Source organism: Myotis yumanensis, unplaced genomic scaffold, assembly GCF_028538775.1.
Source record: "Myotis yumanensis isolate MYYU_CA2020_CCGP unplaced genomic scaffold, mMyoYum1.0.hap1 SCAF_23, whole genome shotgun sequence".
Lineage (NCBI taxonomy): Eukaryota > Metazoa > Chordata > Mammalia > Chiroptera > Vespertilionidae > Myotis > Myotis yumanensis.
The window spans coordinates 768,673-793,017 of record NW_027223774.1 but is presented as its reverse complement, the minus strand read 5'-3'; the positions used below and the strand labels follow the sequence as shown (position 1 = coordinate 793,017).

Genomic DNA, 24,345 nt, shown 5'->3' with positions numbered 1-24,345 from the left:
CCAGGAGGGGACATGCAGGAGGAAGCCAATCAATGATCTCTCTCTCCCTTCCTCTCTAAAATCAATATATATATATATAAATGAAAAATGTTGGAGCAGACCTAGGATAGCTGTATATATATTCTGTTTAAAAAGGGGAGAAAAATGGAAAGAAAAAAGAGGCACAGTCTCAAGACATGTTGAAAATCATGTGGATCAAGCCCTGGAAGCATCATCTGTGGTTCAGGGCCCTGCCCGCTGGGCTGGAAGCTCCCCATTAGGGGTTCTGCTCTGCTGAGTCATGCTTCCTTTTTCATGAAAGGTAACTCGGGGTTGCAGCTCAGTCTTCTCAGCCAGTTTCATACGTGTACACGTTGGAGGTATATACCCTTTGATTTTATACTGTCCCTTTATTTTATTTTTAAACTATATTTTATTGATCTTTTACAGAGAAGGGAGAGGGATAGAGAGTTAGAAACATCGATGAGAGAGATCGACCAGCTGCCTCCTGCACGCCCCCCAGTGGGGATATGCCCACAACCAAGGTACATGCCCTTGACTAGAACTGAACCTGGGACCCTTCAGTCCGCAGGCTGATGCTCTATCTACTGAGCCAAACCAGTCAGGGCAGCATTAAAGTTCTTTACGTTGGTTTTCTTCATTGGATCTAAATTTTGAATAGCCCAATTTTGAGTAAAAACAGGATTATTTTTTATATGTTACTAGAGGCCCGGTGCACGAAATTCATGCATGGGAGGGTCCCTCAGCCCGGCCTGCACCCTCTCCAATCTGGGACCACTGGCTCCCAACAGCTCGCCTGCCTGATCACCCCTAACTGCCTCCGCCTGCCAGCCCGATGTGCCTAACTGCCCCCCTCCCTGCCAGCCTGATCGCCCCTAACTGCCCTAACACGGTGTCTCCCCAGTGTTAATGTTCAAATATATGAAGTTCAACATCTGATTGATGTCTTCCTCTCAAAGGAAGATCAGAGTTCTTGTCCATGTGAGTCCTTCTGTGTTGAAAGCAATCCTACAGCCTTCCTGCAGAGTGAGCTTTCTGGTGCCGAATGAGGTGGGAGCTTAAGCTATAGGCTTTCCCGCACTCATTGCACTCGTATGGCCTTTCTCCAGTGTGAACTTTTTGGTGCCGGACAAGGTGGGAGGTTCTTACGAAATCTTTCCCGCATTTGCTACACACGAAAGGCCTTTCACCCGTGTGAACTCTCTGGTGTGCAATAAAGTCAGAGCTTCGACTAAAGAATTTCCCACATTCAATGCATTCAAAAGGCCTCGTCTCGGTGTGAATTCTCTGGTGTTTAATGAGGGTGTATCTGTGGCCAAAGGACTTCCCACAATCACTGCAAACATAAGGGTTTTCTCCAGTATGGATGCTCTCATGCTGAACAAGTGTGGATTTGTGTCTGAAAACTTTCCCACAATCACTGCACTTATAAGGCCTTTCTCCATTGTGAACTCTCTGGTGCACAATTAAGTTGGAGTGATGGCTAAAGTATTTTCCACATTCACCACACTTATAAGGCATTTCTCCAGTGTGAATTCTTTTGTGCTGTGTGAGGTTGTCTTTGCGGCTAAAGGACTTGCCACATTCACTGCACTCGTAAGGCCTCTCCCCGGTGTGGGTTCTCTGGTGCTGCACGAGGGTGGCTTTGCGGCTGAAGGCCTTCCCACACTCACCGCACTCGTAAGGCCTTTCCCCAGAGTGGATTTTCTGGTGCTGAACAAGCGTGTCTTTGCGGCTGAAGGCCTTGCCACATTCCTTGCAACTGTAATGCATCTGTCCGATGTGCAAGGCCGCCCCCCTCTCGGCGCTCCTCGTCTTCCTCTTGCGGTGGGTGGCCTTTTGCTGGTGACTGTCCACACGTGCCGGGAAGTCCCTCTGATCCCCCGCACACACAGAGGGCTGCTCTGATGGATGAGGTCCCTCACAGACTCTACAGTCCTGTGCGAACGCGGCCTTGCCTTTGTCTCTCCTGACGGGCTTCTCTACGTTGTTCTGCTTCTGGTGCTGGTAAAAGTTCGCACCAAATGAGAACTGTCTCCCACAGGCCTCACATGTGTGTGGTTTCAGTCCATAATGTGATTCCTGGTGGTCATCCAGGTGCAAAATGTCTTTCAAGATGGGGCCACACACGTCACAGGGCTGAGCCGTCTGGGCCGAGGAACCTCCCCCGGCAGGACGCACGGGTGACACCTGCACGGAAATGCTCTGCTCAGACGATGCCTCTTCATCCTTCACCCCAAGGCGACAACCTGAAGCCAGAAAAATGCTGCTGAAGCCACTAAGTGCTGAGAGGGGTCAACCGATGGCACGTGTGTCTAGCATGGCGGAGTCCACGTTAAAGGAAGAGCTGATGTGCGTGACTGGCTCTAAGGGTCGCAGGAAGGGGACGGCCTGAGGAAGGACAAAGGTACACGGCTCAGGTGTAGCCTAGGGACCAGCGGGCAGGACTGCCAGCTTTCTCCTTGCAAATGACTTTAAGAAGGCCTTGGCTGCTGGGAAAAGGTGAGTGCTACATGGGAATGTACGCCCGGGCCCGGGAGAAGCGGACTTAGAATGAATAACTGGTACTGGAGAACTGCTGAAGGTTATGTGTCTGTCTCCGATATTTTAGCATCACCCAGTGTGGGAGCAGGAGAGAGCGCCGGTGATTGGGGTGGGCAGCCCTGGGTCAGAGGTCGGCATAGAAAGTGTCTAGAATGGGGAGGAAATAGCCTGGGCACCAAACAGTAGTGGGCAGGTTCCTGGTGTTACTTGAACCGAACCCCGAAGTCACCCCCGAAGCTGTAACGTACCAGGGCCCGTCCAAGCCGCTCCTGCCGTGGCGAGGGTCATCACCTCCCAGGAAAGTGCTTCCTCCTGTTACAGTTCAGCAGCCTCCGAGGATCTGGAAGATACAAGTCCCAGAAGAAACGGCCGGTGAGTAGGAAGCGCCGCCCCACCCACGACGGCCTCAGGTTGTGCAGAGACGCCCGGTGGCCCCCACAGCCATGACCGTGACCGTAACCCATAACACAGGTCGGCCCAGGGAAGTACCAGTCCAAGACGGGGGCGGAGTGACAGACTGACGGCCCGGGTTCGGTTCCAGTCCAGGGCACGTGCCTTGTCTGCAGGCTCAGCCCACGGCCGTCAGGACACATGCTGGAGGCGACCAACTGGTGTCTCTCATCCATGTTTCTGTCTCTCCCTCCCCTTCCGCTCTCTCAAAACCATGGAGGGGCCTCCACGCCGGGCCTTGTGGTCTCCCTCGGCCTTTCGCCCGCCCTTCCTTTCAGTTTCTCTGGCCCCGAAGCTGGAGGCGGACAAAAATGGCAGAAGCCAGGACACGGGCGGGCGGGGGCCCAGCCGCAGGGGACACGCGCGCAGGACGTCGGGTGTGCGGGGCCCGGGGAGGGGGCGCCGGACGCGGACTCACGCCCCACGGGCAGCAGCGGGCGGCGGGGTGCGCGGGGCCGGAGGGTGTGCCGCCCGGACGCCGGGCCAGGCCGCACCGTGAGCCCCGAGGCGGGAAGGGCCGGCGGCCTCGGTGCCATCCGTGCAGCTCGCACCCGACCCGACGGGCACCCCCGGGGCAGGAGATGCGCTGGGGGGGGGGGGGGGCGCTGGTGTCCCCAAGCGCCAGGGGGGCCGCCGTCGAGCAGAGTGAGGCCGGGCGGGGTCCCGCCCCCGAAGCCCGAGGAGGAGGCGGACAGCAGAGCCGCCCCGGCCGCCGCCGCGCGCTCCTCCCCCGGGAAGGGATTTGGAAGGACGGACAGACAGACGGACGGACGGACGGACGGAGACGACTCCCCGCTTCCCCTCCCGCCCCCCGGCTCCAGCGGCCGGGCCGGGCCTGGCCCAGGAAGGCGGCGGCCCCGCAGAAGGGGCTCCCCGGCACCGAGGAGCGCGCTGTGCCCGTTCATGGTTCCCGCACGTCCGCCCGGAGGCCCAGCCGCAGCCCCTTCCCGCGCCTGGAAGGGCCTCCCGGGTCCCCGCCCCGCGCGGTGGACGGCCCGCCGGCTGCGCAGGCCTCAGGCCTCACACTGTGGCAGCGCGAGGGCGACCGGCAGCTGGTGGCCGACCTGCTCCTGCTGCCCGGCCTCCTCCGGTGCCGGCGCCGGGCCCCGTCATGGCACCGAGGGGCTGTCCGCCCCCACCCACCACCTGCAGAGCCGGCCGGACGCGGCCGCTTTGGAGGCGGGGCCGCCCGCGGGGCCGGGGCAGGCGGGCGCTACCGGGTCCGGCCCGACCCCGCAGCCGCTGCCGGAGGAGCCGCAGGGCCTGACGGATACGCGCCCCGGGCGGCCCGCGACCGGCCCGAACCGCTGGCGCTGGAGCAGGTCAGGCCGGGCGCCAAGGGCGTGGGCACCGGCTGCGGGCTGCGCGCGAGGTCCGGGCGGTGGCGGGCGCTGGTGGGCTTCGCCCGGAGCCGCCGTTCCCGGGGTGCAGGCGGCCATCCCGGGCCGGCACCCGACGGGGGCGCCACGATGACGGGCCACAGGGAGCGGAGGCGCCCGGCCTGCGCCCGAGCATCCGGAGGCCGCGCCCGCCGCCTCCGCGCAGGACTGAGCCGCCCGGGAATCCCATCCTGTGACTAGCGCCCCGCCCCCCAATACAGGAGGGTGCTTGTCCGCCCCTCAATTTATACCAAAGAAATCGGAGGTGAAGCTCCCCCCACCCCTCCCCCACGTTAGATGCTCGAGAGGAATCTTCCAGAAGCCAGGGCCACGCACCCTAACCTCACACCCTGGCGGGCCGGAGCCCCGCAGCCCACACTGTGGGGCCTGGAGACGGGGGTTCCCCGCCCCCCAGCTCCTCTCAGGAGTCCCTCACCCCAACCTCATGAATTAATTGGGCAGGAAGGAGGTCATGGGTTCATTTCTTTTTTTTTCCTAATTAAAAGGTTAGCTCAGTTCTCCGTAGCCGTGATGCAGCTTCCCGTTTTGTTTGTTTTCTCAGTTGGCTCGGGCGCAGACCTGGGTGGAGTCTGACTTCGCCATGTGATTTGCAAACGGGAAAAGCTGTGAGTGTGTGTTTCTGATTTACACTAGAGTGACCCCCCCCCCCCCCCCAAGTTTGTACCCTGCATGTGCTGGAGTATTTACTTCATCTATTAAAGTGTTATGTTTCTAAAAAAAAAAACAAAATTTTTTAAATCAATGGAAAAATATCCCTGGGTGAGGACCAACAACAACAAAAAGCCTAGCAGGGGCCTCCAATGGGCTGGCCACCGAACACCTGACCTGGGCACCTTGGGGCGAGGGTCTGGGCAGCAGGAGCGGGAAGCCAGGGGGTGGGGGAGGCAGAGCCCCCAGGGCCGCGGCGAGGGAAACAGGAACGTCCAGGTCCAGGCTCCTCAGCAAACGGCAGCCTCCGGAGAAAAAGGAAGAGCGGAGCACAGACCAAAAAGCTAGCACTCAGGGCCTTACCCAGGGTTGACTTTTTCTTTATTTAAAAATATATTTTATTGATTTCTTACAGAGAGGGAGAGGGATAGAAACATCGATGAGAGAGAAGCACCTATCACTGCCCCCTGCACGCCCCCTCCTGGTGATGGAGCCCACAACCAAGGGACATGCCCGGGACCGGCATCAAACCCGGGACCCTTCAGTCTGCGGGCTGGCGCTCTACCCACTGAGCCACACTGTTTAGGGCAGGACCTCACCCAGGATTTAAACTTGATTTAAAGGCAAAGCACAGAAAGAGTCTGAGCCTCATCAGGCAGTCCCCAACCCTCCCAGGGAACAGCAAACATCCTCAACAGTCACATGACCCCCAGGACCCTGGTCTATCCCTCACAGACCTTCCTCCCCAGCGGCCTCTTTTCCAGGAATCGTTTTGTCCAGTCGCGTCGAGAACAGGTGGACAGGTGGACAGACACTACATAGTCTGGGCCTGGAATGCAGCGCACAGCCTTCCCTGGAGCCCAGAGGTGACGGCTCTCGTCCACCAATGTGAGCCCCGCATGCTCCCTCCCCGCGCCCTCTGGTCATGAAGTCAGGTTCCACCCGCACGTGCCCGTCGCTCTTTAGATCACACCTCCCTCCCTCTGTGGACACAGCGTCCAGACAGCGCTTGGTTCATGCGCCCGGGACCACGCCTGCCCCAGTCAGGGCCCCACGGCCCCCGGGACCTGTGAGCTCGGTTCTTAAACCCTCCCTCCGGGACTGGACGCCAGCAAACCCAAACCACGGGCAGGTGACGGGCGCACCCAGCCCCTTCCACTTCGCTGTGGACGCCGAGGAGGCCAGGTCCTCTTCAGTCACAGGCTGAACATCGCCAGTGATGGCGAACCTGTGACACGCATGTCAGAGGCAAACTCATTTTTTTGGTTGATTTTTCTTTGTTAAATGGCATTTAACCCTTTGCACTCCGAACCATTCTGGACATTGGCTACCAGCTACTCGACGCTACTTTGCGGCGGAAACGTGCATTTACAGACCCTCGTATTATTTAGTATAATTGTGGAACCAAATAACGTATTATAATGATATTGGACTTATATGAATTGGGTGACATCGAGGAATGTATATTTGCAAAAAAAACAATATTTTATTGTTTATAATTTTGTACAGTATGATAAGTTTTGTAACACTCCCCAATGTGCATTGCAGGCTGATTAGTGCATGTTTGACAGTAATAAGTGGTTTGACGCCTGCCACCAGGTGTTTTCCTGTTAGAACACACAATGCAGTCCCGTTTTCTTTGTCCCACATTGGGAATATGTAGTTTATTGTTTAATCCGACACAAAACCCGCTGACATTTCTTGTATATATCTTAGTAATTTTACGATATTTTGATTTAATTTCTTGTGCCATTTCAAGATAAAACTTCAGGGAAACATGCATGTCTCAAAAAGTTGCGTTGAAATAACTCAATTCCCCGTAATCACTAATAAACTGCAATGTCCCCTGAGAGGGGACATCCGAGTGATATGCTAGAATTCCGATGTCCCCTGAGAGGGGACAGTGGAGTGCAAAGGGTTAAATATATAAAATAAATATAAAAAATGTAAGTCTTTGTTTGACTAAGGTTGCAAATATCAAAAAATTTCTATATGTGACACGGCACCAGAGTTAAGTTAGGGTTTTTCAAAATGCTGGCACGCCGAGCTCAAAAGGTTCCCCGTCACTGTATTAGACTCTCATTCAAGGCCACCCCCACTGGCCTTCCTCCCCGAGTGTGGTGACTGTGCCCATGGACGCAATGGTCCCTGAGCTAATGTGTCAGCTTGATTTACCCCCTCCCCCCGCCCCATGTCCCACCAAATGTCACCACAGAAGGAAATGACCACGTCATCTCTATTCCTGCCCACGCCAGCATTCATCGCATGCCACTCTTTCTCCGAAGGCTTTACCACCTGTCAGATCCTATTCTTCTCGCCTCCCTTCCCCCATGAACACCAATCCCCCTTTTCTTGTTTCTCCGGTGACTTCTCCTCCCAATCCACTGTGTCCACCCCTTTTCTAGACCCACAATGTCACGGCCACCAGAACATACAGGTTCTCTCTCTAAGTCTGACATACAACCCCGCCCTACTCTAAGGCTGCCACTATCTGACTGTCTCCAACTTGAATCCCTCCTCTGAACTCAAAGCCTGTGCGTCCCATTGGACAGCTCCACTCAGAAGCCTGGAACATCACGGACTCAATATGTTCAAAACCAAACTCGTGGTATTATTTCCACTAACGTCACCATCTCAACTGAGGACTTTGCTCGCCTTACACCCTCTCAGGCCAAAAACTGTGGGGTCACCTCTAGCTCCTCCCTTCTTCCTCGCATCCTCATCAGAAAGTCACGCCCTCCGCTGCTCCAAACCGTCCATGGCTCCAACCACGCTCAGACAGACGCCCAGCTCCAGACTGTCACTCAAAGCTGGGTCCTGGTCCTTGCGTTGATCGCACCGGACACAGTGGAGGCCTGCGGTTTTCTGAACACGCCCAGTGCAACCTCAAGCGATGCTCTGCGCATGCTGGTCCTGTGCTGGGGACACGGCTCACACCTAACTCGCTGCTTGCTGGAATGGAAACCCTTTCACATAATTCGAGACGAGAAGTCAGGGCTCAAGACCTCTGGAGACAGAGGGATCCCCGAACTCAGTGGCAGACAGAAGGCAGAGTACGAGCCCTCAGACACCACTCACCGTACAGGGAAGCCAGGTTTATGGGGGGAGGGCGGTTGAATGTGGGCCTGCCCATGCTGCAGTCACCTAGCAGGGGTCGTAAGAGCTCCTGCCCCACAGCAACCCCGAGGAGGAGGGGGCTGGGAGGGGTCCGTTAGCACAGCGGCATCTGAGGGGCTGGAAGTTCCCCGAAGCCCTGCCTGCCCTTCGCTGAGGATGATTTCAGGTTGTCTGAGCTCAGGTCCTCACACCTTCGTGTTGCCTCCTACCATCTGTGTGAACTGGAACAAAGACCTGTGTCTCCGTGTCTTCATCTGTAAAGTCGCGGTAACGGTGGCGCCCACCTCCCAGGGCTGCTGCTTACGGCGGACGTGTTAGTGCAGCTCAGACACCTGAGTTACCCTTTACTGCCCACAAGCTTAACACTTTGCAAATGGTTTGGTACAAATGAGGTGACAGATTTTTTAAAATTCTGGGTTAGTTTTCAGTCGCTTAAGAAAATGTGGTATTTGAGACTTTCCATTATAATGAAAGAAGAACTTAATCAATTACTAAGCACGGGTATAAATATGTAGATAATATCCTATCTACATATTCTAATTCTTAAGCGACTGCTTATATATACTTGCCAAGCGTACACTGGTCCGTTCACCAAACCAGCCTGTCTAGTGCCTAGTCCTCCGAAGGCAAGCCTGCTGCTGGCCCTTCATCAGAACTGTTAACAGCCTGGTCGGTCTTGCTCAGTGGTTAGAGTGTCAGTCCATGCACTGGGGGTCACGGGCTCAATTCCCAGTCAAGGGCAGGGACCTGGGTTGCGGGTTCACTCCCTGCCTCTGGTCTGGGCGTGTGCAGAAGGCAGCCAATGGATGAGTCTCTCTCACATCCATGTTTCTCTCTCTGAAAAGTAATGGAAAAGGTATCCTCCCTTCACACCTGAGAAGTGGGGAACTGATGGACCGAGGCCCTGGCCTGGCTGGCTTTCTCTGTGCTCCACAGGCAGTGCCTGTGTGCACGCGGAGCCCACACACGGCAGCTCCATAGCACCCCACTCCTTGCTCTCCTCCATCCGGGTGGGGCCCCTCGCATCAGCCAGATCCTTTCATGTATCGGGACCCCCCCTTTCTGGAGGGAATCTCAGGGATGGTCTCCCTTCCGCCTCTGCCCTCCCATCTCTCACCGCAGGGGCCACATACAGTAACATCCTTAATATTCTTCCCCTGAATCTGACCTCCAGGGTTTGACCTGAGGCCTCATATCCAGATGCCCATGTGATACCTCCACTGCGTAACACCTTAGATCAGTGGTTCTCAACCTTCCTAACGCCCCGACCCTTTCATACGGTTCCTCATGTTGTGGTGACCCCCAACCATAAAATTATTTTCGTTGCTACTTCATCGCTGTAATTTTGCTACTGTTATGGATCCTAATGTAAATATCTGCTATGCAGGATGTATTTTCATTGTTACAAATTGAACATAATGAAAGCACAGTGATTAATCACAAAAACAATATGTAATTATATATGAGTTTTCCGATGGTCTTAGGAGACCCCTGTGAAAGGGTTGTTAGACTCCCAAAGGGGTCTCGACCTGCAGGTTGAGAACCGCTGCCTTAGATTTACTATGTCCAAAACCCAACTCCTGACCGCCCTACAAGGTGGGCCCCGTTCCAACTTCCGTTCTTCAGGGGAAAAACAACAGAACCTGATGCCCTGCTCGGGTAGTTCAGTTGGTTACAGCATCTCCCGATGCGCCAAGGCCACGGGTCCAGTCCCTGGTCAGGGCGCATACGAGAATCCACCAATGAACACATACATCCGTGGAGAAACAATTCAGTGTTTCTCTCTCTCAAAAAAAAAAATTAATTGTAAAATTTCTTCAAAACAAAACAAAACTTGGGAGAGCCCTTTCATTCTCTACTTTCACTCACAGCCGATCTGACCCAGCAGCAAATCCTGTTGCTTCTGTCTTGGAAATCTCTCCAGAACTGAATGACCTCTCCACCCTCGGCCCCTCCTGCCCCTGCCCCTGCCCCTCCAGACTCCTGGAGTCTGCTGACCCCTCACCAGCCTCCCTGCCTCCATCCTCATCATCCCCATCCCACCCTAGTCACTGTCCCCCGAGTGAACGCTGGGACACCTGCCTCCTCACAGTGAAGCTGTCACCGGACTCCAGGGCAGGAGGGACAGGGAAACCGAGACAGGAAAGTTAAAACAAGGCCAAACAACATGAGCAATTTGCAGCCAGCTAGTCACTAACAAGCCACTATCTTCCCAGCCAAGGACACAGAGCAAATGGTTAAAAAAAAAACAACAAACAGATAAAACCTCCCTAATGAGAGAATGCAGAAAGGGCGGGAGGAAGAGGAAAGGCAAATAAGGAGAGTTCTATTCCCTAAGCCAGGGGTCCTCAAACTTTTTAAACAGGGGGCCAGTTCACTGTCCCTCAGACCGTTGGAGGGCCGGACGATAGTTTTAAGAAAAACTATGAATAAATTCCTGTGCACACTGCGCAGATCTTATTTTGAAGTAAAAAAACAAAACGGGAACAAATACAATATCTGTACTTGCATGTGGCCCACGGGCCGTAGTTGGAGGACCCCTGCCCTAAGCAGAGAGGCCAGCAGTCTGAAGGCTTGGCACGATACAATGGCCAGGTGCTTCTCATCAATTCTGGGACGGTCATGCCAAAGTGAAAAAAAAAAATAAGACCTTAGAATGAATCTGCACCGAAACAGTCCACAGAGGAATTCTGAGACCTACAGGCAGGACGGCATTTAACGCCTCCGATCGCCGACCCAGTCTGCTCTTTGGATTAGCCGAGAGCCCGTCTGCACTTCATAAATCAGGAGGATAGATTTCCTGGCTTTACTTTTTCTTTCTTTCTTTCTTTTTTTTTTTTTTAGGTATTTTTATTGCTTTCAGAGGGGAAGGGAGAGGGAGAGAGAGGTAGAAACATCAATGATGAGAGAGAATCACCGATTGGCTGCCTCCTGCACGCCTCCCATTGGGGATGGAGCCCACAACCCTGGCACGTGCCCCTGACTGGAATCGAACCCGGGACCCTAGGGTCCACAGGGTGACGCTCTAGCCACTGAGCCAAACCCGCCAGGACTCTTTTTTTAAAATATATTTTATTGGTTTTTTTTACAGAGAGGAAGGGAGAGGAATAAAGTTAGAAACATCGATCAGCTGCCTCCTGCACGCCCCCTACTGGGGATGTGCCCACAACCAAGGTACATGCCCTTGAGCGGAATTGAACCTGGGACCCTTCAGGCCGATGCTCTATCCACTGAGCGACACCGGTTAGCCCTTGCTTTACTTTTTCAATAAAGGCACATACTTTAGCCCGGCCGGCGTGGCTCAGTGGTTGAGCATCAACCTATGAACCAGGAGGTCACAGTTCGATTCCCAGTCAGGGCACCTGCCCAGGTTTCAGGCTCGATCCCCAATGGGGGGCGCGCAGGAGGCAGCTGATCAGTGATTCTCTCATCATTGATGTTTCTCTCTCTCTCTCCCTCTCCCTTCCTCTCTGAAATCAATAAAAACACTTATAAAAAAAAAGATGCATACTTTAGCTCAGCGGTTCTCAACCTGTGGGTCGCGACCCCTTTGGCGGTTGAACGACCCTTTCACAGGGGTCGCCTGAGACCATCCTGCATATCAGATAGTTACATGACGATTCATCACAGTAGCAACATGACAGTGATGAAGTAGCAACGAAAATAATTCTATGGTTGGGTCACAACGTGAGGAACTGTATTTAAAGGGCCAGAAGGTTGAGAACCACTGCTCTAGCCTGACCGGTGTGGCTCAGTGGATAGAGCGTCGGCCTGCGGACTGAAGGGTCCCGGGTTCGATTCCAGTCAAGGGCATGTGCCTGGGTTGCGGGCACATCCCCAGTGGGGGGTGTGCAGGAGGCAGCTGATCGATGTTTCTCTCTCATCGATGTTTCTAACTCTCTATCTCTCTCCCTTCCTCTCTGTAAAAAATCAATAGAATGTGTTTTAAAAAAATAAGCTGACTTTTCACAACGCAGTGGAGGCCTCTCCCATAGACTCACGTATCTGAGGAGACCAGACCCCCATTGGCAGGGGCTGGGGGCTGCTCCCCGGGGACACCGCCCGGGTGTCCGTGAGGAAAGCCCGTAACACGGCGCCCCTCCCCCGGCGGTCCGGGCGGGACTGGGGCTCCCCGCGGTCCCCCCGCTGCTCCCCGCGTCCCGGGACCCGGGACCCCAGCTGCCCAACCGCCCGCGGCCCCGCCCACCTCCCGCCTCACTGGCCGCTGCGAACGGCGGCTCCTCCCACACACGCCCCGGGGCCCGGGCGGCAGGCGCTGCAGGAGCCGACGCGCCTTCCCGGCCGCAGGATCCGGGGGAGGGTCCGGGCGCCTCCGGGTGCGGGGGACGCGGCACCTACCTCGCCCGGGCTCCTCCCTGCGGCCCGGCCCGCACGGTCTAGAAGGCGCGGAGCCGTGAGGGTCGCGGCCCGGACCCAGGTCCCCGCGGACGCTTCCGCCGCCGACAGGCTCCCCCCGGGGGACCGGGGGACCGGGGTCCCCTCCCGTCGCCTCGGAGCCCGACCGGGGCTCGCCCACCTGCGCACGCTCGGCCCTGACAGACGGCGACAAGATGTCCGCCGCGAGGAAGACCCCGGACCCCGCCCAGGCATCGTACGCGCCGTCAGCGCGCGGCGCAGATGCCTCTGGGTAACGTAGTCCACCCGCCCAGGCATGTCCCGCGCCATCAGCGCACGGCGCGGAGGCCTCTGGGTAATGTAGTCCACCCGCCCAGGCATGTCCCGAGCGGCCAGCGCACGGCGCGGAGGCCTCTGGGTAACGTAGTCCACCCGCCCAGGCATGTTCTGCGCCATCAGCGCACGGCGCGGAGGCCTCTGGGTAATGTAGTCCACCTGCCCAGGCATGTCCCGCGCCGCCAGCGCGCGGCGCGGAGGCCTCTGGGTAATGTAGTCCGCGCAGGGCTGCAGCCTGGAGCTGGCGCCCTGGTACCCAGGGGAGCTTTGGGAAATGGAGCCTGGAGGCCCAGATCTTTGAGGAGTGAGCTCCAGGGATGGAAGAAATATTTCGAGATATAGTCCCTGAGATAGTCCCCAAAGCTACAGGACACAACAGTGCCACGTGAAATGCCAGAGTCCGCTCCGGTTTGGTTTTTGGTTAGGAGGCCACTATTTTGTTATTTTCTAAAAAATATATTTTATTGATTTTTTACAGAGAGGAAGGGAGAGGGATAGAGAGTTAGAAACATCGATGAGAGAGAAACATCGATCAGCTGCCTCCTGCACACTCCCTACTGGAGATGTGCCCGAAACCAAGGTACATGCCCTTTATCGGAATCGAACCCGGAACCCTTCAGTCCACAGGCTGATGCTCTATCCACTGAGCGACACCGGTTAGGACAGGAGGCCACTATTTTAGAAAGTGAGTTTTTTAAAAAAATATTTTTATTGATTTCAGAGAGGAAGAGGGAGTGATGGAAACATCAATGATGAGAATCATCGATTGGCTGCCTCCTGCAGCGCCCCCCATTGGGGAGGAGCCCACAACTCAGGCATGTGCCCTTGACCGGAATCGAACCTGGGACCCTTCAGTCCACAGGCCTACGCTCTATCCACCAAGCCAAACCGGCCAGGGAAGAAAGTGAGTTTATATACTTTTAAAATTGATTTCAGAGAGGAAAAGAGGGAGAGGGAGATAGAAACATCAATGATGAGAGAGAATCATTGACTGGCTGCCTCCTGCACGCCCCACACTGGGATCCAGCCCGCAACCCGGGCCTGTGCCCTGACCCAATATCAAACCTTGACCTCCTAGTTCATAGGTTGAGGCTCAACCACTGAGCCACTCCGGCAGGGCCGATTTCCTTGTTTTTTAACGATGTGTAGAGGGGAGCTTTAAGGCAGTTTTGTGAGATTCAGTTGGGTCAGGGGTAAGAGGATTGTCTCTGGACAGGGCTGTGGAGTGGAAGGAGGAGGCGGGAGGTTGGGGCTCTCTGAAGCAAGTGACTAACTGGAGTGCTTCCTCTTGTTAACCCCAAAACTAGTGGCCTTTTGGCCCTGGCTGGTGGCTCAGTTAGTTGGAGCAACCTCCCCTACGCCAAAAGGTTGAGGGTTCGATTCTGGTCAGGCCTTTCAAAGCCAGGTACAAGCATTTGTTTGAGATCAATAATAGCTACTTGGGAAGCACTGATTCAGGCAGAAGCCAAAATAGTGTTCCCATTGGGAGGTAGAGGCAATGGGCATTCATGAGAAAGGGAAGGGGAACAACTGCATCAGTGGAAAGAAAGCATTGCTACGGGTGCAGATAACAGAACAGCGATGCTAATCCTAGACCAGCGGTTCTCAACCTGTGGGTCGAGACCCCTTTGGGAGTCGAATGACCCTTTCACAGGGGTTGCCTAAGACCATCGGAAAACACATATATAATTCCATATTGTTTTTGTGATTAATCACTATGCTTTAATTATGTTCAATTTGTAACAGTGAAATTGGGGGTCACCACAACATGAGGAACTGTATTAAAGGGTCGCGGCATTAGGAAGGTTGAGAACCACTGGGCTAGAGGAAGGGCTAGAGGATTTCCCTCATCCACCACATACTTAATACCTTTCTCCAGAACAAACTCTCTGCTGTTGAATAAGGTTGGAACCTTGTCTTAAAGAATCTGCCCACAGTCACTGTGCTGATAAGGCATTTCTCCAGAGTGAGCTTTCCTGTATCAAATGAGGTTAAAGATTTGTCCAGCCCGTGGACTGGAGGGTGTCAGGTTCATTTCCGGTCAAGGGCACATATCTCAGTTGCAGGCCCTGGTTAGGGCACATGCAGGAGGCAGCCAATTGATGTATAGGTCTCACATGGATGTTTCTCTCAGTCTCTACCCCTCCCTTCCACATATTCTGAAAAAATCAAGGGAGCCTGGCTCAGTGGTTGATCGTTGACCTATGAATCAGGAGGTCACGGTTTGATTCCAAGTCGGGGCACATGCCTGGGTTATGGGCTCAATTCCGTGTGGGGCATGCAGGACACAGCCAATCAATGATTCTCTCTCATTATTAATGTTTCTGCCTCTCTGAAATCAATAACATATATTTTTTTTCTTTGAATTTTTATTTTAATTAATGGAAAAATATGCTTAGGTGAGGATTAAAAGAAAAAAAAAAAGATTTGTCCAGCCCTGACTGCATCGTTCAGTTGATAAAAACGTTATTTTGATACACCAAAGTTGTGATTTTGATCTTCAATCTGGGCACGCAAAGGGGTCAAATAATGAATGCATAAACAAGTGGACAATAAATCAATGTGTCTTTCTACTTCCTTTGTAAAACCATAATTTAGAAAATTGTCCAGTCTCGTACAGTGTGGCTCAGTGATTAGATCATCAATCTGCGTATTAAAGAGCCGTGGGTTTCATCCCCACCACCAATCCAGTGGGAGTAAGTGCAGGAGGCAACCAGTCGATGTTTCCCTTTCACACTGATGTTTCTCTCTCTCTCTCTCTCTCCCTCCTCGCCTTCCACCCTCTCTGAAAAGCAATGGAAAAAATATTCTTGGGTGAGGATTAACCAAAAAAGATTGTCCAAAATGGTTCCCCCATTCACTTCACTCATAAGGCTTTTATCTACTGTGAACTCTGTGGTGTTGGAAATGACTAGAACTTTGTCTAAAAAACTTTGGGTTCACTACATTCATAAGGCCTTTCTCCAGTGTAGCCACTGTGGGGTTCACTTAGCTTAGAGCTCTGAGAGCCTGCCAACAATCACTACACTAATTCAGCTTTTCTCCAGGGTGACCTGTTGAGTGAGTGCAGATCTTTGGTTTAAGGACTTCCCACAATAACTACACTCATATGTAGTGGCTTTTCTCCACTGTATACTCTCTGTTGTTGAATGAGGGCAGAATTTTGGCTTAAGGATTTTCCATATTCACTACACTCCTACAATTTTTCTAAAGTGTGAACACGCTTGTGTCTAATAAGTTGAGATTTCAGGTTAAAAGATTTCCCACATTCACTACACTCCAAAGGATTTTTTCCAGAGTGAACACGAAGGTGTTGACTAAGACTGCTGCGCTGTCTAAAGCATTTCCCGCACACACTGCACTCATATGGCTTTTCTCCAGTGTGACACCTCTGGTGTTCAGTGAGGCTACCTTTTAGGCTGAATGACTTCCCGCAGTCACTACAGCCATATGGCTTTTCTCCTGTGTGAACTTTCCTATGTTGGAAGAGGTTATACTTTCTTCCAAAGTTTTTCCCACATTCACCGCATTCGTAAGGCTTTTCTCCAGAATGAACTCTCTCATGGTTCAGGAGGTAATCTTTGCGCCTAAAAGATTGCCCACACTTCCTGCACTCGTAAGGCCTTTCACCCGTGTGACCTCTGTGGTGTTCAATGAGCTTAGAGCTACAAGTGAAGGACTTTCCACAATCACTACACTCATATGGCTTTTCTCCAGTGTGAACTTTCTGGTGCTGAATGAGGGCAGAACTTAGGCTAAAAGAATCTCCACAGACACAACATGCATATGGCTTTTCTCCAGTGTGAACAGTCTTGTGTCTGATAAGTTGGGATTTGCGGTTAAAAGACTTCCCACATTCACCACACTCAAAAGGATTTTTTCCTGAATGAACTTGACGGTGTTGAATAAGACTCCAGCGTTGTCCAAAGCATTTCCCACACACACTGCACTCATATGGCTTTTCTCCAGTGTGACATCTCTGGTGTTCAGTGAGGCTAGAGTTCTGGATGAAAGACTTCCCACAGTCACGACACTCATATAGCTTTTCTCCAGTGTGAACTTTCCTATGTTGACGGAGGTTATAGTTTCGTCTAAAGCTTTTCCCACATTCGCTGCACTTATAAGGCTTTTCTCCGGTGTGAAATCTCTCGTGCTTAAGGAGGTGATCTTTGCGCCTAAAAGATTTCCCACACTTACTACACTCATAAGGCCTTTCACCAGTGTGTCCTCTGTGGTGGTCAATGAGTTTAGATCTGTGTCTGAAGGACTTTCCACAATAACTACACTCAAATGGCTTTTCTCCAAGGTGAGCTCTCTGGTGTTTAAGTAAAGACCTTCGGCTAAAGGACTTCCCACCATCACTACACCCACAGGGCTTCTCTCCAGTGTGAACTCGGTGGTGTTGAATGAGTCCAGAGGTTTGGCTGAAGGACTTCCCACAATCACCACACTCACGAGGCCATTCTTGAGTGTGAACTCTCCTATGTCGAATGAGGCTTGATGTTTGCCTAACATCTGTCCCACATTTGCTACAGTCACCAAGCCCTTCTCCAGAGCAGACACTCTGACGCCGAACAACAAGTTTCTGGCTGTGGCGGGCGGCTTTTTCACATCCACCCGACTCGAGATGACTTTTCCCACTGAGAGCGCCCAGCCCACTCTCACCGCCACTGGGTGGCTCTGCACTGTTAGGAGAAGCCTGATGCTGGCAACCGTCTGAAATGGCTGGAAGGTCCTTCCCCACCTCCCTACAGGGGAAAGGCGCCATGGATACGGAGGTGGACCAGGTCCTAAACAAGGCCCTGAGCCCTTTCCCGGCCTTCTCTCCCCAGGCTCCCCTCTGCTGCTGGTGAACGTGTGCAGGGAGACAGAAGCCTCTCACGTATGTGTCACTGAAGGAGGCTCGCTGCTCAAGGTAGGCTGCTTGGCCCTCAGTCAGGTGCAGAATATCTTTCAAGACCAAGACACAATGCTCACAGGCATGTGTTTTCTCAGCGGCTGGAGCTGTCTCAGACGCCCTGACCTGTGACTCTCCTTCTACAGACACACTCTGCTCAGAACAGGCCTCCTCGTCATCCGTCTTATGGCAACAACCTGAAAACAGAGCAACGATGAGGAAATGAATGTTGACTTTACTGGGAGGGGGAAGTCCCATTACAAAAACGTGTCACTTTCAATACACTGGTGAATGGGATTCTCTGAAAACACAAGACCTGCAGGCTGGTTGAATAAGGTGCTGTGCAGTCCTGGGCCTCAGAAGATCACAAAGCAGGGGAGACCTCCCTGGGGAGAGGACACAGGGGTTGCATGCAAGCACGTGGAACAGAAGCAGGATCTCCAAACCTCGGTTCTGCTAACCGAGTTCAGAAGGGCTTGTCTGCCGCTGACGTGAGCCAGCTGGGCAGAGGTTGGTCATAGCCTTTTCCCAGTCAAATTCAGTACATGTGCAGCTGGGGCTCAAATACCACTCAAGGATGCACACACACATCATAACGCAGGCGCAGGTTATTGTCGGAGGGAGCAGTTACTGCTGAGGGAGCAGCACAGAAAAAACAGGTGACGCACGGAGGCCACAAAGGGGAAGGCTGGAAGAAACTGAAAAGCTCTAGATAAAATTCTAGAAAAGTTCTAGACAAGTCAGCAAAGTGTCAAACGTGAAAATGAACAGGTAGAAATGAGGTGCAGCCAGTGGCACCAAAACACGACATGACACAGTGCAGGTTCCTGGTCTGATGTGAAGACAGCCCTTAGGTCATGCCCTCCCATAGTCACCGATCATCATGGCCAGGCCTCCTCTGAGACCATGTTGCCATGTCCACCACGTCAAAAAAAGCCATGTTACTCTCCCTGCAGCTTCTATTCTCGGAGTAGTTGCACCTTCTACAACTACAGTGGGGCCTTGACTTACAAGTGTCCCAACTAACGAGTTTTTCGAGATACTCTCGGCCGATTTTTTGCTTTGAGTTTCGAGCTAAAATTCGGGTTACGAGCCAGCTTCAGATACCCCACCGCTAGTTGGCGCAGCGAACGTCACAGTGATTTGACATATGAGTAATTTGAGTTACGAGCTCCGTCACGGAACGAATTAAACTCGTAAGTCAAGGCCCCACTGTATTCAGAACTTAAATGATGCAAGTCTTAATGAAAGACAACAGAGGTGAACAGCCGGCACAGGACTGGAGCAATTCGGCATATAATATTCAGGGAAGAAAATATTAAAAAACAACAATGGAAGAAGGACCTTACAAGAACAGCCCAAGGTTCATGTAAGTAATGACCATGACCTGGCACAGGCCATCAAATAGAACCTTCGGCTAGAGGAAGAGGGCAGAACGGGAGGCCATGGACCTGGACTTGGTCATGTTGCCATGGAGACGGTAAGCAAAGTGGGACCTGTTAAGCTGTCTGCAAGACTCCTGACTCAAAGACACTTCACTACAACTTTTTTTTTATTGATTTCAGAGAGGAAGGGAGAGGGGGAGAGAGATAGAAACATCAATGATTACAGAGAACAATTCATCGAAGCAGCTGCCTCCTGGACACTGCCTACTGGGGAATGCAACCCGGTCATGTGCCCTTGACTGAAATCGAACCCAGGACACTTCAGTCCACAGGCCAACACTCTACTCACTGAGCAAACCAGCTAGGGCAATTTTTGAGGCAACAGGTGTAAGGGGTGCTCAAGGCCTCATTTGCTCAGGGCACTCCACACGGCCCAGCACCGGCAGACACAGCACATACGAAAGGAAGGTGAGAATTTAGCAGAGCCCATGATCTGCCTGTGGGAGAGACAACGCTATTTTGGAGAAAACAGGTAAGGAAACACATCGCCTCAGGACACCTAAAGAGATGTAAAGGTCTTACCCACGGAGGCTACAAGCGCAAACACTTCCAGCATCTCCTCGCAGTACAGCAGTCTCTGAGCCGCATCAAGGAGCCCCCACTCCTCCCGAGAGAAGGCGATGGCCACGTCCTCAAAGTTCATCTCCTGTCACAATGGGGACAGTTCAGTCCACGATCAGTTCCTTCCTAGGATTCCAAGTTTTTCATCCCCTCACCCTCCACATCCATCTGTTCACTCTACTCCCCACCTCAGAAAATATTCCAGGGCTTGGTGCCATCAGAGTCTCTTTATATATATATATATATATTTTTTTTTTAAATAAGTTTCACTGATTTTTTACATAGATGAAGGGAGAGGGATAGAGTTAGAATCATTGATGAGAGAGAAACATCAATCAGCTGCCTCCTGTACACTCCCTACTGGGGATGTGCCCACAACCAAAGTACATGCCCTTGACCGGAATCGAACCTGGGACCCCTGAGTCCACAGGCCTATGCTCTATCCAATGAGCCAAACCAGTTGGGGCTCTTCTTGTATTCTGAATGACACTGTGTCTTCCCAAAACAACACCAGGCAGATGGGTAGATAAATGTTACGTGAGCTCTGGGTCTGGCACGTGGGCCACATTGCATCTTGTTAACATGGTGAATGTCACAAAGATTGGAAAGGAAAGTTTGTTTTGGGGACGATTGTGAATGATTTGACACTGGGATTCTGGGGCAATACCATTGTGGGCGCCCAGATTGTCCCTCCACGAAACAAAAACATGACATTAATCTTCACCCATATGACCCTAAACCCGTGGTCGGCAAACTGAGGCTCGTGAGCCACATGCGCCTCTCTGGCCCCTTGAGTGTGGCTCTTCCTAAGCCTTAGGAGTCCCCTAACTACCTGTATAGTTTAAGTTTAAAAAAATTTGGCTCTCAAAAGAAATTTCAATCGTTGTACTGTTGATATTTGGCTCTGTTAACTAATGAGTTTGCCAACCACTGCCCTAAACTAACCCCAGGGCCCTGAGGCCATCCCTTTAATACTTCCATCTGCATAATAATTGTCTTAATTTGTTTTTTAAAATCCTCACCTGAGGATATTTTTTTCACTGATTTTAGATAGTGGAAGGGAGGGAGAAACAGAGAGAGAGGAAGAGAGAGAGAAACATTGATGTGAGAGAGACACATTGATTGGTTGCCTCCCGCATGTGCCCCAAGTGGGGCCTGGGGTCGAACCTGCAACCCAGGTACATACTCTTGACTGGGAACCGAACCCTCAAGCCTTCAGTGTGTGGGCCTACAGTCTAACCATTGAGTAATACCAGGCAGGACTGCACACAATTCTTTGAATCACACCTCCCTCACACAGCTACATTCCCAGAACAACTTCAAAGATAATACAAATGTGATGATGAGGATAATTTATTCCCTGAACAGTATCTTTCCCTGGATTCTAATTTTATCGTCTCCCTAGTCTATCCCAGGCTTACACTTCTCCCTTCCCCATGCCAGGGCATTTTCATGGCCCAGTGGCACTGATGCCCACTGTCTCATCAAGGTCCTATTGGCCAGCACATCAGCCCTCGACAGCAACGGGCAGGTGGGCAGATAAGTGGCATGCAAGCTCTGAACCTGGCACACGAGACCACAACAACCCCTCTTTTCAGGTAATTCTAAGGGGTTTCTCCATTGTTCCCTCCAGACACCATCCTGAACTCCTCCTCATCGCATGCCCTTAACAGGCCAAACATAAAACTCTGATATCTCCCAAAGAAAGTGACTCTTCATACTACTGATTTCCTCACAGTTGATGGTACTTCCATTCCTACAGCTGCTAAAACCATACTGACATGTTAAACGTGACTCTTACCTCTCTCTCTCTCTCTCCCTTCAAATTAGAAATTCAGGCCGAAACCGGTTTGGCTCAGTGGATAGAGCGTCGGGCTGCGGACTGAAGGGTCCCAGGTTCGATTCCGGTCAAAGGCATGTGCCTGGGTTGCGGGCACATCCCCAGTAGGAGATGTGCAGGAGGCAGCTGATCGATGTTTCTCTCTCATCGATGTTTCTGGCTCTCTACCTCTCTCCCTTCCTCTCTGTAAAAAAATCAATAAAAAATATTAAAAAAAAAAAAAATTCAGGTTGTGCCCTGGCTGGGTTGCTTAGTTGGTTGGAGCATCGTCACAATAAACCAAGGTTGCAGGTTCAACCCCATGTCAAGGCAGGTATAAAAATCAACCAGTGAATGCATAAGTAGAATAATAAGTCAATGTCTCCCCACCCTTCCTCTCTCTCTGAAATCCTATATAATAAAAGGCTAATATGCAAATCGACCAAGCAGTGGAATGATCAATCACCATAATGCACACTGACCACCAGGGGGCAGACGCTCAATGCAGAAGCTGCCCCCTGGTGGTCAGTGCGCTCCCACAGGGGAAGCACTGCTCAGCCAGAAGCTGGGCTCACAGCCTGAGCGGGAGCAGCTGTAGCGGGGAGCCTCTCCCGCTTCTGTGGCAGAACTAAGGATGTCCGACTGCTGGCTTAGGCCCGCGCCCTGCGGGGACTGTGAGAGGGCACAGGCAGGGCTGAGGAACCCCCCGAGTGCACGAATTTCGTGCACCGGGCCTCTAGTCAATTCATAAAATAATTTTTAAAAATCCAGGCGCCCACACGTAAAATAGTGATCTAGTCTCCAGATGCTTCTCCTACCTCCACGGCCACCCTCCTGGTCCGGTTAGCGTCACACTCACCCAGATGATGGCAGCAGCCCCTCCCTGGTCTCCGCCCACCCCCCTCCCACCAAACCGCTCTCCATGCTGCAGCCACAGGCGCCTCAGGAGACCTGGGTCAGATCCCCCGCCTCCAGGGCTGCCAATGTCCCACGGCCCCCACCACCTGCAGACAGACACCCAACTTGTCACAAGGCTGGTCTAGTCCTCACTCCTGTCCCACGAGAACGAAAGGGCACCCGCGGGTCCCCAAACCGGCCCAGCCCCACCTCTCAGACCCCACACATGGGAACCAGGGCTGGGACCCCCCCCACCTCTCACTCCACTCGTTGCCAGAACCAGGGTCCACGTCATAAAGCCCCAGCCGTGGCCTCAGGACTCTGGGCTGAGTGTCCCCAGGTCCCAGGGCGGGAGGAGGGGCCGACGGCCCAGGACCCCACGACCTCAGAGGCCACCAGAGAGTGAGGCCCTGACAGGAGCCCCACAGCCCCGTCCCCCAGCGGCTCTGCGCCCGCAGGAACCGGCGGGAACTAAAGGGCTGCGGGCCGGGCACCCACCCCAGGACCCAGGGGCTCCGGCTGCTCAGGGCCCTGGCCCCGCCCCGGGGGGGTGATGCCCGCCGCCCTCGGGGCTCAAGGTCCCTCTTTGCTCACAACCACCCCGGCCCCGGCGCCCGGAGCAGGAAGTGCACCTCCTCCCGGACCCGCCGCTCGTCCTCTCCGCCGCCTTTAGACACAAACCAGGCCTGGGTGCCCCCTCCCGGCTCAGCCCCCCACGGCCTCCCCCGGCGGCCCCGCAGCCCCTCACACCCCGGGTCACCCCCGAGCGCCACGCGGTCCTGATGCGGGGGCCTGGGCCGCGGAGAGACGGGCGCCCACCCCCCGGGCTGCGGGGCGGCCCCGGGGACGCGCTCACCTCAGCCGGGCGCCTGGGCGCGGCCTCCGCCATCGGACTCAGCGGGCGGGGAGGCTCCGAGGCCCCCGAACCGGGACCCGGGCGGTTCTACCAGCTTGGGACCCGCTGGCCGACCCTCCGGCGCCTCCTCAGTCCGGCCCCGGCGCTCTGATTCATTGAATCCGCCCAACTGGCCCAACTGAGGGCCCCCGGAAGTCCCGCCCTAACCTCAAGCGCAACATTGAAACGCTCGGTTTCCTGGGCTTTCATTGGCTCAACCCGCCACGGTTGGACGCGTTGTCCTCTGGGTAATGTAGTTTCTCCAAACGAACCTGAGAGCTGATGTTGGAGTCACTGATCTGGGAGATTAAAGGGATGGCTCAGCCCTAACTGGTTTGGCTCAGTGGATAGAGCCTTGGCCTCCGAACTCAAGGGTCCCGGGTTCGATTCCGGTCAAGGGCATGTACCTGGGTTGCAGACACATCCCCAGTGGGGGGCGTGTGCAGGAGGCAGCTGATCAATGTTTCTCTGTCATTGATGTTTCTAACTCTCTATCTCTCTCCCTTCTTCTCTGCAAAAAATCAATAAAATATATATTTTTTTAAAAATAATAAAATAAAATAAAATAAATAACAATAGGTTCAAATTAAGTCTGGATTTTTTAGAAAATCAGGTTTGGCATCTGTACTGACTCTGTATCCCTTCACCTAATGAGAGGGACATATGCCTCTGTGGCAGCAAAAACGTGAGCAATGCCCTGACCGGTGTGGCTCAGTGGGTTGGAGAACCGTCCCACACACTAGAAAACTGTGGGTTAGACTCCCAGTCAGGGCACATACCCAGGTTGCGGGGATCAGTCTGCAGTTTGGGCACACGTGGGAGGCAACCAATCGATGTCACTCTCACATCAATGGCTCTCTCTCCCTCTCTCTCAAATCAATAATAATAATAAAAAAAGTGAACAGGGAAGGCTGTTTCCACTTGCATCACAGGAACACTGACTGGACCACAAAGGCCACAGGTCTCATCCTTCACAACCA

At 53.2% G+C, this 24,345-nt stretch overlaps 2 protein-coding genes across 8 annotated transcripts; both read right to left on the bottom strand.

The window, feature by feature from the left end:
* Window positions 1–388: 388 nt before the first annotated feature.
* LOC139000135 (zinc finger protein 134-like) lies at window positions 389–23,345 on the bottom strand. Of its 7 annotated transcripts, XM_070402427.1 has the most exons (4): window positions 12,519–12,749; window positions 10,665–10,770; window positions 2,793–2,884; window positions 389–2,249 (listed from the first exon to the last, which is right to left on the bottom strand). In XM_070402427.1, the coding sequence occupies exons 3-4, from the start codon at window positions 2,830–2,832 to the stop codon at window positions 1,009–1,011; spliced, it is 1,281 nt and encodes a 426-aa protein (XP_070258528.1). In that variant the 5' UTR covers window positions 2,833–2,884; window positions 10,665–10,770; window positions 12,519–12,749; the 3' UTR covers window positions 389–1,008. The 7 variants fall into 7 exon arrangements, 6 of the variants coding, with proteins under 6 accessions (XP_070258528.1, XP_070258532.1, XP_070258530.1 ...); XM_070402431.1 differs by lacking the exons at window positions 10,665–10,770; window positions 12,519–12,749 and adding an exon at window positions 23,327–23,345; XM_070402429.1 differs by lacking the exons at window positions 10,665–10,770; window positions 12,519–12,749 and adding an exon at window positions 19,716–19,733.
* Window positions 13,394–23,477, bottom strand: LOC139000130 (zinc finger protein 551-like). The gene is made up of 3 exons (XM_070402414.1): window positions 23,327–23,477; window positions 19,716–19,839; window positions 13,394–17,945 (listed from the first exon to the last, which is right to left on the bottom strand). Exons 1-3 carry the CDS (start codon window positions 23,357–23,359, stop codon window positions 16,048–16,050), a joined length of 2,055 nt encoding a protein of 684 aa, XP_070258515.1. The 5' UTR covers window positions 23,360–23,477; the 3' UTR covers window positions 13,394–16,047.
* Between the last annotated feature and the right edge of the window lie 868 nt (window positions 23,478–24,345).

Coding starts and splice junctions, on each gene's coding strand:
- LOC139000130 (XM_070402414.1), bottom strand. CDS start 23,359: ATGGCGGAGGCCGCGCCCAGGCGCCCGGCTGAG. Junction 19,840..23,326: donor CGCCCAGGCGCCCGGCTGAG/GTGAGCGCGTCC, acceptor CCATTGTGACAG/GAGATGAACTTTGAGGACGT. Junction 17,946..19,715: donor TGCGCTTGTAGCCTCCGTGG/GTAAGACCTTTA, acceptor CTCTGTTTTCAG/GTTGTTGCCATAAGACGGAT.
- LOC139000135 (XM_070402431.1), bottom strand. CDS start 2,832: ATGACCCTCGCCACGGCAGGAGCGGCTTGGACGGGCCCTG. Junction 2,250..2,792: donor AGCGGCTTGGACGGGCCCTG/GTACGTTACAGC, acceptor TTCTGGCTTCAG/GTTGTCGCCTTGGGGTGAAG.